The sequence below is a fragment of the Ictidomys tridecemlineatus genome, chromosome 10 (genome assembly GCF_052094955.1).
Source record: "Ictidomys tridecemlineatus isolate mIctTri1 chromosome 10, mIctTri1.hap1, whole genome shotgun sequence".
NCBI lineage: Eukaryota > Metazoa > Chordata > Mammalia > Rodentia > Sciuridae > Ictidomys > Ictidomys tridecemlineatus.
In genome coordinates, this window is record NC_135486.1 from 59,207,401 (window position 1) to 59,220,634 (window position 13,234).

At 33.5% G+C, this 13,234-nt stretch overlaps 1 protein-coding gene across 2 annotated transcripts in view; it reads right to left on the reverse strand.

Annotated features, from left to right (window-relative positions):
* Positions 1-13,234, reverse strand: part of LOC110597688 (E3 ubiquitin-protein ligase SH3RF1-like) — a 70,640-nt gene that overhangs the window by 24,871 nt on the left and 32,535 nt on the right. For both annotated transcript variants that reach the window (XR_013426600.1, XM_078023013.1), the window contains one exon: positions 11,005-11,152. Coding sequence is in view for 1 of the 2 variants with exons in the window: in XM_078023013.1 (XP_077879139.1) it covers positions 11,005-11,152 (148 nt within the window). In the remaining variant the exon portion in view is untranslated. The remainder of the gene's footprint in view (positions 1-11,004; positions 11,153-13,234) is intronic.

The window sequence follows — 13,234 nt, forward strand, 5'->3', positions numbered from 1 at the left end:
ATTGGCAGCCATTATGAAGTCAAACAACAACAAGTGCTGGCGAGGATGTGGGGAAAAGGGTACTCTTGTACATTGCTGGTGGGACTTCAAACTGGTGCGGCCAATTTGGAAAGCAGTATGGAGATTCCTGGGAAAGCTGGGAATGGAACCACCATTGGACCCAGCTATTGCCCTTCTTGGACTATTCCCTGAAGACCTTAAAAGAGCGTACTACAGGGATACTGCCACATCAATGTTCATAGCAGCACAATTCACAATTGCTAGACTGTGGAACCAACCCAGATGCCCTTCAATAGATTAATGGATAAAAAAAAATGTGGCATTTATACACTATGGAGTATTACACAGCACTAAAAAATGACAAAATCATGGAATTTGCAGGGAAATGGATGGCACTAGAGCAGATTATGCTTAGTGAAGCTAGCCAATCCCTAAAAAACAAATACCAAATGTCTTCTTTGATATAATGAGAGCAACTAAGAACAGAGCAGGGAGGAAGAGCAGGAAGAAAAGATTAACATTAAACAAAGACATGAAGTGGGAGGGAAAGGGAGAGAAAAGGGAAATTGCATGGAAATGGAGGGAGACCCTCATTGTTATACAAAATTACATATAAGAGGTTTTGAGGGGAATGGGAAAATAAACAAGGAGAGAAATGAATTACAGTAGATGGGTTAGAGAGAGAAGATGGGAGGGGAGGGGAGGAGGGATAGTAGAGGATAGGAAAGGTAGCAGAATATAACAGTTACTAATATGGCATTATGTAAAAATGTGGATGTGTAACCGATGTGATTCTGCAATCTGTATTTGGGATAAAAATGGGAGTTCATAACCCACTTGAATCTAATGTATGAAATATGATATGTCAAGAGCTTTATAATGTTTTGAACAACCAATAAAAAAAAAGAAAAAAAAGAAATGCAGGACATCTATTATTAGCTTGAGATGTGTTAGAATACATATATTATTATAAAAAACCATAGGCAACTAATGTATTAGTACAGAATTCTATAGTATAGATAGTATCAATATTAAAGGTCACAGGGCAGCTATTGTATCAGTTTTAGAGTCTATAGTATGGATATCACAATAGTATTAAGGAACACAAGTCATCTATTAGTATTAGGTGCTGTAGTATGGACATTGTGTTAGTATTAGAAGCACAGGGACATATATGTTAGTTTAAGATGCTATATGTTGATATTACTTTAATATTAAAGGACACAAGGAATATATATTAGGTTATTAGTATTAAGTTAGATTACATAAGACAGTATGTATATTACATTGGTATTAAAGGCCATAGGAGAGCTATTCTGTTACATTGAGAGGCTATAGTATGAATATCATATTACTGTAAAAGACTACAAGGCAGCTATTACTTTAGTATCAGATAATATAGTATGGATATCATATAAATATACAGGCCACATGGAAGCTGTTATATAAATTTTAAATTCTATATTATTGATATTACAGCATTTTTTTAAAACCACATGGCAGCTATTATATTTTAGATATTACATGTTGGATATCATTAATATGAAAGATTACAAGAAAGTTAATAAATTAGTATATGATGCTATAGCATGGATATCACATCAACATTAAAGGCTGAAGGGCAGCTATTTATTTATTTATTTATTTATTTAAGTGCTGAATTATTGATAGTTTATTAATATTAAAGTTCACAAATCAGCCATTATATCAGAATTAGATGCTATAGTATACCTATCACATTAATTATAATGCCACAGGGCAGCTACTATATTAGTTTAATATGCTATAGTATTTATATCACATTGATAATGAAGGCCTTAGTGCAGTTATTATATTAGCTTTACACTCAATAGTATGCACATGATATTAGCATTAAAGTCACAGGGCAGTTATTATACTAGTTTTAGAGGCTGTGCTGTGGATATATTTAGAATATTATAGGCCAAAATACAGTTATTCTATTATCTTTAGAATTCATATTTTATTAGTATTAAAGGCCACAAAACAGCTCTTCTGTTTTAGATGCTATAGTATAGATATTACATTATTATTAAAGACCACAGGAGAGTCACTTTGTTATATTTATATGGATGTCATTAGATAAGAGGAATTAGTCCATTTTATTAATTTTATTACTTTTAGATGATATAGTGCAGATATCATATTAGTATTCAATGTCACAGGGCAGCTATTATATTAGTTTTAAACTGTATAGTATGGAGATCATATTAGTATTAAAGGCCATAGGGCAGAAATTGTATTAGTTTTAGAAGCTATAATATGAACAATATAGCATGGATATTATATTACTATAAAAGGCCACAGGGTAGCTATTATATTAGTGGTAGACTGTATAGAATGGAGATCATGTTAGTATTAATGGCCATAGGGCAGCACTTATATTATTTTTAGAATCTATAATATGATAATATATTAATTATAATCACTACAGGTGTTATGGTTTGGATGTGAGGTGTCTCCCAAGGTTCATGTGTGAGACAATGCAAGAAGGTTCAGAGAAGAAATTATTGGGCTATAATAGCCTTAACCCAATCAGTAAATCAATCACCTGATTGGATGAATTGAGTGGTAACTGGAGGCAGGTAGGGTGTGACTGGAGGAGGCTGGGCATTGGGGGTAAGTCTTTGAGGTATATATTTGTATCTGGCAAGTGGAGATCTATCGAGATAGTGAGCTAGCCAGCTATCTCCTTCCTGATCATCATGAGAGCTGCTTCACTCTCTTTCACCATGATGTCTTGCTTCACCTTGTGCTCCAAGGAATGGAACCAGCAATCTGTGGACTGAGACCTTTGAAACCATGAGTCCCCGAATAACTTTCCCTCCTCTATAATTGTACTGGTTGGGTCTTTTAGTCAGAGTAGTGAAAAATCTGAATAAAATAAATTAGTACCAAGAAGTGGAGTCACTGCTGTGACTAACCTCACCATATGGTTCAGAAGCTTTTGGTGCTTTTTTGAAAGTGGTGCAAGAAATTTTGAGATGCTCAACAGTGCAAGCTGGAAATGGTTTGGACTGTTGTAAGAAGAAATTAATGGCCAATTCTGTGAGAGCTCAGAAGACCACAATCCCAATGGGACCATGAATAGTGAAGACAGGGCTTGAGAGGGTTCAGAGGAGGACACTATAAGTGGACTAGAGGCCATTAATGTTATGATCTGGCTGAGAAGTTGTCTGCATTTTGCTTATGCCCTGAGATTTTCTGTGAGGCTGATTTTAAAAGTGATAGACATCTTAACCTGGCAGAAGAAAAGTCTAGGGAGCATAGAATTCAGGAAGTGGCAGGGGTATTGTTGGTGGCTTTTAGCCAAGTTTATTTTGATATTCAGGAGCAGAAAGCAGAACAAATTTGGAACATGAACTTAAAAGGTGGGAGTAAAACTGGGACTAAGGAAATTGCAGTTTTTAAAGACTTTACCATTACTAATGAAATGGTAAAGACTTTGACCAGAGAAAATAAGAAAGATGGCTTGAGGGCATCTCAGGAGCTAGATAGACCACACCCAACTCAGGCTCAAGGGAGTAAAAGTGAAAATTCTCTTGAAGAGATACAAATAGGGAATCCATCTTGCACAAGGGGGCCTAGAAAGTTTTTTCAACATGTTTACCACCAGACACTAAGAGGCTGCTGCAGCCAGGGTTCCTGAAGGCTTTACCACTTAATTGCTTGGGATGGCAACAGACATTGGCAACAACCATGTGGTGCTGGTTCTGCAGGAATGCAGGATGCTGGAGTTAGGGGGTCTTGGAAGTTTCCACCAAGATTTCAAAGGAAGGCCTGGGAGACCAGGCAAATTGCAGCAGGGTTGGAGTCCATGCAGGCAGCCCCTTAGAGGGAAAAATGTGGAGGAATGAGGAGGAAACCAAAGCTGCAGTGGAGATCCCCAAGATTAAGAAACGCCATTAATGTGGTACATTGTCCTAGGAAAGCTGCAGAAATCAAGCAGAGACAAGCCAAAAGAAAGCCACTTGGCTATAAACAAGGCCACAGGGGCAGATATACACAAGCCCTTTGGAGAGAACATCATGATGCCATGTGCTCCAGATGCCAGCCACAGAACTACAGAACTCCCAGCTGGATTTCAATCTTACTTTATTTTTATCCCTTCTTTCTATGCCTCTATTTTTCTGAATGAAAATGATTGCTCTGTACCATTATATACTGGATACTTATAAACTGCTTTTAATTTTATGGGAGCTCAAAATGTAATATTGCCTTGACTTTGGACTTGAACTTTGAGCAATATTGGAACTGTTGAGACTATGGGGATCTTAGGAATGGACTAAGTATATTTTGCTTTGTCAGATGAGTGTGAGATTTGGGGGACCAGGGGCAGAATGTTATGGTTTGGATGTGAGGTATTCATGTGTAAGACAATGCAAGAAGTTTCAGAGATTGGGTTATAAGAGACTTTACCCAATCAATAAATTAATCACCTGATAGGATTAATTGAGGAGGGGCGTGGATAGAGAAGGTGGGGCACTGGAAACACGTCTTTGGGAATATATTTGTATCTGGCAAGTGAAGATCTCTCTCTGAATTCTGAACATCATGAGAGCTGCCTCCCTCCCCACCACACTCTTCCACCACGATGTCCTGCCTCATCCTGAGCACAAGGAATGGATCCAGGTGTCTGTGGACTGAGAACTCTAAAACTGTGAGCCTCCAAATGAACCTTTCCACTTCTACAATTGTGCTTTTAGTCACAGCAATGAAAAAGCTGATTAAAATAAGAGGGTAGCTATTTTGTTAGTTTTTGATATGACATGTAGATATCATACTAGTATTAAAGGCCACAGGGCAGCCATTATATATGTCACAGTTTGTATATTCTATTAATATTAAAGGTTACATGGCAGATATTATGTTAGTTTTAGAGGATAAAGAATAGATATTATGTTAATATTAAAGGCCACAGATCAGTTATTTTATTAGTTTTAGAGATTGAAGAATGGTGATAATATTAATATTGAAGTCCACAGCACAGCTATTATATTAATTTTGGATGCTATAGTGTGGATAAAATATTAGTACTAAAGGCCATAGGGAAGATATTAAATTAGTTTTAGATGCAATACTATGGATATTCCAGTAACATAAAATGTGACACAGCAGCTATTGTATAAATTGTAGAAAGTATAGCATAGACATTATAATAATATTAAAGGCTAGAGGGCAGCTAATCTATTAGTAACAGATTCTACACTATAGACATCAGATTGGTCTTTAGCACCACCGCATAGCTATTTTATTAGTTTCATGTGCTACGTGTGGATAAAATGTTAGTATTAAGGCAATAAGACAACTATTGGTATTATATGCCTCACTATGGATATCATATTAATAATAAGGCCACTGATCAGCTATTACATTCATTTTAGATGCTATGTATGGATATTACATTAGAATTAAAAGCCACAGGGCAGCTATGATATCAGGTTTTGATACTGTACTATGGATATAATAACAAGCCAGAGGGCAGTACTACATTAGTTTTATATGCTCTAGTATGGATATTATATTAATATTAAAGGCGATTGGACAAATATTATGTCAGTTTTAGATGATATAGTATACATATTAGTTTTAGATGCTATAATACCTGTTTATGATACTAATATCATATTAGTTTTAAAAGCCACTGGATAGATATTATATTAGATACTAAATAAAAATGTTACCTAAATATTAATATATTAGTATCAGATGCTATAGTATGGAAAATAAAAATAAAAGGAAAGGTGCAGCTATCATTTAGTTTTAGATGTTGTAGCAGGATATCAAAGTAATATTAAAGGACACAGGATTAATTATTATATTAGCTTTAGATACTACACAATAAATATTGTATTAGTATTACTTGCCACAGGCCAAGTATTATATTCATTTCAGATACCATGGTATTAATATCAAATTCATGCCAAGACCTCAGTGCAGCTATTGCATTAGTTGTAGATGCTATTTTATGGACATCATATTAGCAAGAAAGCAACATTGAAGCAATTACATTGGTTCTAGAGGCCAAACTGTGGATATCATATTAATGTTAAAGGCCATAAGAAATGTATTTGTATATTATGTTAATAATAAAGGAAACAGGTCAGTGATTTAACTAGCTTTAGTTGCTATAGTGTCTATATCATATTAACATAAAAGTTCACAGGGCAGCTATTATATCAGTATTAGATGCTCTACTAAAGATGCTATATTAATGTTAAAAGCCACAGGACACTCATATAACAATTTTAATGCTATTGTATAGATATCATGTTGGTATTAAAGATCATAGGGCAGCTATCATATTAGTTTTAGATACTATAACATAGATATTATGTTAAAATAAAGGTCACAGGGAAATTGTTACATTAGCTTTAAAATCTATAATAACCATATTATATAAATTTAAAATGTCACAGGAAAACTATGATATTAATTGTGAATAATATGGTATGAATATCATGTTAGTACTAAAGGCCATGAGACAGCCATTTTATTAGATTATAGGCCATGGTGTACATATTATATTAATATTAAAGGCCACATGGCAGCTACTATGTTAGTTTTATAGGCCAAATAATGCATATTAAATTAATATTTAAATGCTACAGGGCAGTTGTTATTTTAGTTTTATGGCTAAAGTATGAATATTATATTAATATTAGGGTAAGATGGCCACAGGCCATCTTTTATATTGGTTTTAGAGGCTGTAATATGGATATCATATTAATATTAAAGATCACAGAACAGACAATATTTTAGCTATAGAAGCTACAATATGGATACCATAATAGTTTTTAAGGCTACAGGGCAGCTATTTTATTAGTTCTAGCTGCCACAGTATTGATACTGTATGAGTATTAAAGGCAACTGAACAGCCATTATATTCATGTTAGATGCCACACTTTGGATATCATATTAGTATAAAAGGCCACAGCACAGCTCTTATATCTTTATGCTACAATATGAATATCATGTTAAAGTAAATACCACAGGGTAGCTATTATATTAAATTTTGATGCTACAATTATAGATATATTAGTTATGAAGGCCACAGAGCACCTATTTTAGCAGTTTTAGATGCTACACTTTGGATACTGGATTAGTATTAAAAGGACATAAGGCAGCTATTATTTCAGTTTTAGAGGCCACCATATGAACATTATATTAATATTAAACCCACAGTGAATCTATCAGTTTTGGCTGTTTTTATATGGATACAGTATCAGCATTAAATGCCATAGACAGCTATCACATGAGTTTTATAGTCTATAATATGAATATCGTATGAATACTAAAGGCCATAAGGCAGCTGTTCTTTTAGTTTTAAATGCTATAGTATTGATATCTTGTTATTATAGGCTACAGGGCAGCTATTATATTAGTTTTATATGCTTTATTAGTATTAAAGATCACATATCAGATTTACATAGATTTAGGTGCTATTTTATGGATGCCATATTAGTACTAAGGGCACAGAATAGGTAGTATTTTAGTTTTAGATACTGTAGTAGGAATGCTATATTGATACTGAGAGTCAGAAGAAACCTATTATATTTGTGTATGGATATAATATTAATATAGAAGGCCACAGGTAAGTTATTCTATTGTTATTAGAAGTCACAACGTGTATGTATGTATGAGTGTATATTCATATATTAGTAATATTAAAGGCCACAAGAAAGCTATTTTATTGGTTTAAAATATTAATAGTATAGAGGTTGGGTTTGTAGCTCAGTGGTAAAGCACTTGCCTAGCACATGTGCGGCACTGCGTTTGATCCTCAGCACCACATAAAAATAAATAAATAACACAAAGGTATTATGTTCATCTACAACTAATAAAAATATTTTAAAATTAAAAATATGTTACAGTATGGATTTTGCATTAATAATAAGGGCCACAGGGCAGATATTATATTAGTGGAAGTTAGTAGTATGGATATTACATTACTGTTAATGGTCACAGGCAGGAATTATATTCATTTCTGATGTTTTATTATGCATATTACATTAGTACACAAAACCAATGGGCAATTATTGTATCTTTTTGAGACACTATAGTATGAACATTTATACTAATATTAGAGGCCCCAGAGTAGATATTATATTAGATGCAGATACAGTTGTATGGAATATAATATATGTAATATATATTATATTCATTATATTCATAATATTATTGCATTAATATTAATGGCCACCAGGCAGGTTTTATATTAATTTTAGATGCTATATATAGATACCAATTAGTAATGAAGCCACTGGGTACCTATTATATTAGTATTTGATTCACTAATATAGATGTCATTAATATTAAAATCCACAGGACATATATTAGTTTAAGATGCTATTTAGTTTAAGATGTTAAATTAATACTAAAGTTCACAGGCCATCTATTATATTAGTTTAAGATGCTATACTAAGGATATTAATTTAGTATTGAAAATTCAGTGTAACTATATTACAGCTTCAGCTCAATAATGAATATCATTTTACCACAAAAGACTACATGGGCTATTACATTAGTTTTCAAAGCTATGACAAAGATTAATATTAATATTAAAGGCCACAGGGCAGCTATTAATTTTGCATGCTATAGTATGGATATTATTGAGTACTAAAGACATAGAATAGCTATTAAATTAATTTTACTTACTACAGAATTTATATTACATCAAATTTAAAGGTCACAGAGCAGCTATTATATTTATTTTAGATGTATTATATAAATATTATATTACTGTTAAAGGCAGCTAAATATGTGTATGGGTATCATATTAGGATCAAAAGCCACAGAGCAATTATAATATTTAGTTTACTATTAGTTTTAAATGCTATAATATGAATATTATATTAGTTCTAAAGGCCTCAGGGCATCTATTTTATCACTCTAAGATGATAAGAGTATGGATATTACATTAGTATTAAATATTTATTAGTATTAAATATTAGCATAAATAACAGCACTACTACTACTGTGTTATTCTTAGATGACATAATATAGATAACATTCTAGTATTAGATTTCACAAGGGATTTATCATATTATTTTAGATGCTATTGTGTGGGTACCATATAAGCACTAAAGGCCATGGTGAGCAATTATATTAGCTTTATATTTTATATTATAAATAACATATGAATACTAAATGCCACAAGGCAGCTTTTATGTTAGTTTTACATGCTGTAGGATGGATATTGTATTAAGATTATAGGCTACAGTAGAGCAATTATATTAGTTTTGGAGGTTGTAGTATAGCTATAATATTAATGTTAAACTGCATAGGTTAGTTATTTTATTAGTTTTAGATGCTACATTATGAATATTAGTGTGAAAAGTCCACAGGGCAGGTATTATTTCAGATTTAGAGGCCAAATGTTGATATTATATTAATAACCACAGGAAGCTATTTTATTACTTTTAGATGCTATAGTACAGAAATTAGTATTAAGGATCAGATGGCAGATATTAGACTTAGATGATCTCTAGTGTAAATATCATGTTAATATTAAATGTTATAGGGCAACTATTATATCAGCTTCAGATGCTATAGTTTGGATATCATATAACTTAAGGCAATGATGCAGATATTTTGTTAATTTTAGATGCTATTTTACAGATACTATATTAGTACTAAAGGCCACTGATAGGGTTTAAGTAGATGGAAACTGTAGTCAGGTAGTATATGGCTGGAGGAGGTGGTTCACTGGGGGCATTCTTTTGAGGTGTATTTGTTCCTGATGAGCAGAGCTCTGTATCTGCTTCCTGTTTGCCACATTCTGAGCTGCTTTCTTCCTCCGCAGCAATGGAGTTGGCCTTCTATGGGCTGAAACCTTGGAAACTGTGAGTGCCAAATAAAATTTTCATTCTCTAAATATGTTCTTGTCAGGACTTTGAGATACAATGGTGGAAAAGCTGACTAAAATAATACTATACTATTTAGAAATAATATGATAGTTGGCTTTTGGCTCTTTGTACTAATATAATATCCATAGTATAACATTTAAATTAGTTTAATACTATTATGACATCAATACTATAGCATCCAAAACTAATATAATACCTGCACTATGTCCTTTAATACTACGATGATATCCATAATATAGCAACTATAACTAATATAACAGCTGCCCTATGGCCTTTAATATTAATATCATATCAATCATGTGGCCTCTAAAAGTGAAATAACAGCTGCCTGTGGCCTTTTAATACTAATACTAATCCGTACTACGGAACCAAAACTGATATAATAACTCCCCTGTGAACTTCAATATGATATCCATATTGTGGCATCTAAAGCTGATATAATAACTAAAATGGGTATTTAATATTAATATTATATTAATATTATACCCATACTGTGGCTCTAAAGCTATTATAATAGCTCCATTATGGCCTTTAATATTAATATAGTATCCATACTATAGACATCTCCATGGATGCCTCCATGACCCCCTTAGTCCAGCATCTTTCAATCCTATAGAACCAGCACCACATGGTTGATGCCAAGGTCCCACCATCTCAAGCAGTAGCCAAGCCTGAGATGATGGTTTCAGCAAAGTCTAGGTGCCTGAGCCTCTAAGCATGGTGAAACAACTTCCTAGGCCTCCATGTGCAAACAGAATGGGGATGGTCTTGCCAATTCCTGAGATGCCCCTCAGGCCAACTTTCTTATTGTCTCTGAGTAAAATATTTAGCATTACTTTTGTGGTTCTTATTTCTTCAACAACCACAACTTCCTGAGGCTAGCCTCAGTTTGCCTCAGAATTTTCTGGCAAAACTGATTTAGATGCCACAATATGGATATCATATTGAAGTTCACAGGGGAGTTATTATATCAGTTTTGGTTCCACTGATTTCAAATCTTTTCCCACTGATTTATGATCCTGATTATCACAGTAAACTTGGCTAAAAGTTGCCAGCAATGTTTGTGTCACTACTAAATGCCATGCTGCCTTGAAGTTTCCACCACCAGGTTACTTACACTATCATCTTTAAATTCAGCCTCGTAGAAAGTCTCAGAACAGGGCTGGGGATGTGGCTCAAGCAGTAGCACACTCGCCTCGCATGCATGCGGCCCAGGTTCGATCCTCAGCACCACATACCAACAAAGATGTTGTGTCCGCCAAAAACTAAAATAAATATTTAAAACAATTTTTTAAAAAAAAAAGAAAGTCTCAGAACAAAGCAAAATATACACAACTTCTTAGCCAGAATTTAACAAGAATGGCCTCTCATCCTATTTCCAATACAGTTCTCTTCTCCTAAAACCTCACGAATCCAGTCTTTACTGTATATACTCCAATCAGCATTACAGACTTCTGGGCTCCCACCAGAACCCCCATTAAACTCCTACAACATTCTAAAGCTTCAGCTTGCATCTCTAAACTTTTCAAAATTTCTTCCCCCAAAAAACAGCTTCCAAGGCTTCTGAACCCCATGTGACCACGTGCTGTTATTTACAGCAATTAACCCACTCTAGGTACCACTTTGTGTTTTAGTTAGTTTTTTCTGCCACTGTGATGAAAAGACCTGACAAGAAAAAATTTAGAGGAGGAGAAGTTTATAGGGTGTTCATAGTTTCAGAGGCCTCAGTCCAAATATGACCAATTGCATTGTTCTTGGCCCAAGGTAAGACAAAACATGATCATGGCCAAAGGGTATGGAAGAGAAAAGCAGCTCAGGGCATGGCAAATAGGAAGAAGAAAGAGATCTCTGTTCACCAAGGACAAAATATAAACCCCAAAGGCATGTCCCCAGGGACCCATCTCTTCAGCCACACCCTAAGTTAACACCCATCCTAAATTAACAGCCTCTGGTTAAACACCACTTAATCCCAATGTGTGAGTTAATGCACTAATTAGGTTAAGGCTCTCATAAGCAAATCTTTTAACATCTCAACTTTCTTCCACTGTCTTATGCAAGGGATTTTTTGGAATTTCATATCTAAACCATAACACGTATAGATTTGATATTAATATGAAAGGCCAAAGCTTAGCCATTATATTACTTTTAGGTGCTCTAGTAATGGATATCATATTAAAGACAACAGGACAGCATAGATGTTATTATGGAGACTATATTAGTATTAAAGGTCACAGAGCAGATATTGTATCAGTTTTAGATAACAGTATGCCTATTATATGAGTGTTAAAGGCCACACTACAGATAATATATTAATATAAGATGCCATAGTATGAATAACATATTAATATTAATTGCCACATGGCAACTATCATATTACATTTAATGCTGTAGTATGGACATCATATTAGTATTGAAGGTCAGGGAACCTACTGTGTCACTTTTAGATTCTCTAGTATGGTCATCATAAAGACAATAAGGCAACTATTATATTAATTTTAGAGCCCACAGAGTGAATATAACAAACACTTAAATGCCACAGGGAAGCTATTATATTACTTTTAGATGCTATAGTATGATTATCATATTAGTATTAAAAGCCACAGGGCAGCTACTGTATCAGTTTTAGGTGCTATATATTGGTATCACATTAGTATTAGTTTTAAATGCTCAAATATGGATATTATATTAATATTGGAGGCCATAGGAAAACTGTTGTGGAAGTTTTAGATGATATTTAATAAGAATATCATATTAGTATTAAAGACCACAGCTCAGCTATTTTATTAGTTTTAGATGCAATAGCATGGATATTTAATTAATATTCAAAGCCACATAGAAGCTATTGTATCAATTTTAGAACAAATAGCGTGGATACTGTATTAGTATCAAAGGCCACATGGAGCTATTATATTAATAATTTATATTAGTCTTGAAGCCAAAGTTCAACTATTATAATAGTTTAAGATGTTATGTTATTAATATTACCTTAATTCAAAGGCCACTGGGCAGCTCTTATGTTAGTTTTAGATGTTATACAATGGAAATATATACTAGTAAGAAAGCTGTAGTGCAGCTCTTTGCAGCTCTTATATTACTGTTGGATGCTACACTACAGAAATTATATTAATATTAAAGGCCACAGAGCAGGTATTATACCAATTTTAGATGCAATAGTATGAATATTATCATAATTAAAAAACCAAAAAGTAGATATTATATTAGTTTTAGATGCTATATTTAGATACATATAAGTATAAAATGCCACAGGGCAGCTAATATATTAGTATAAGATGCTACAGTATGGATATTACATCAATGTTAAAAGCCACTGGACAGTTATATTGATT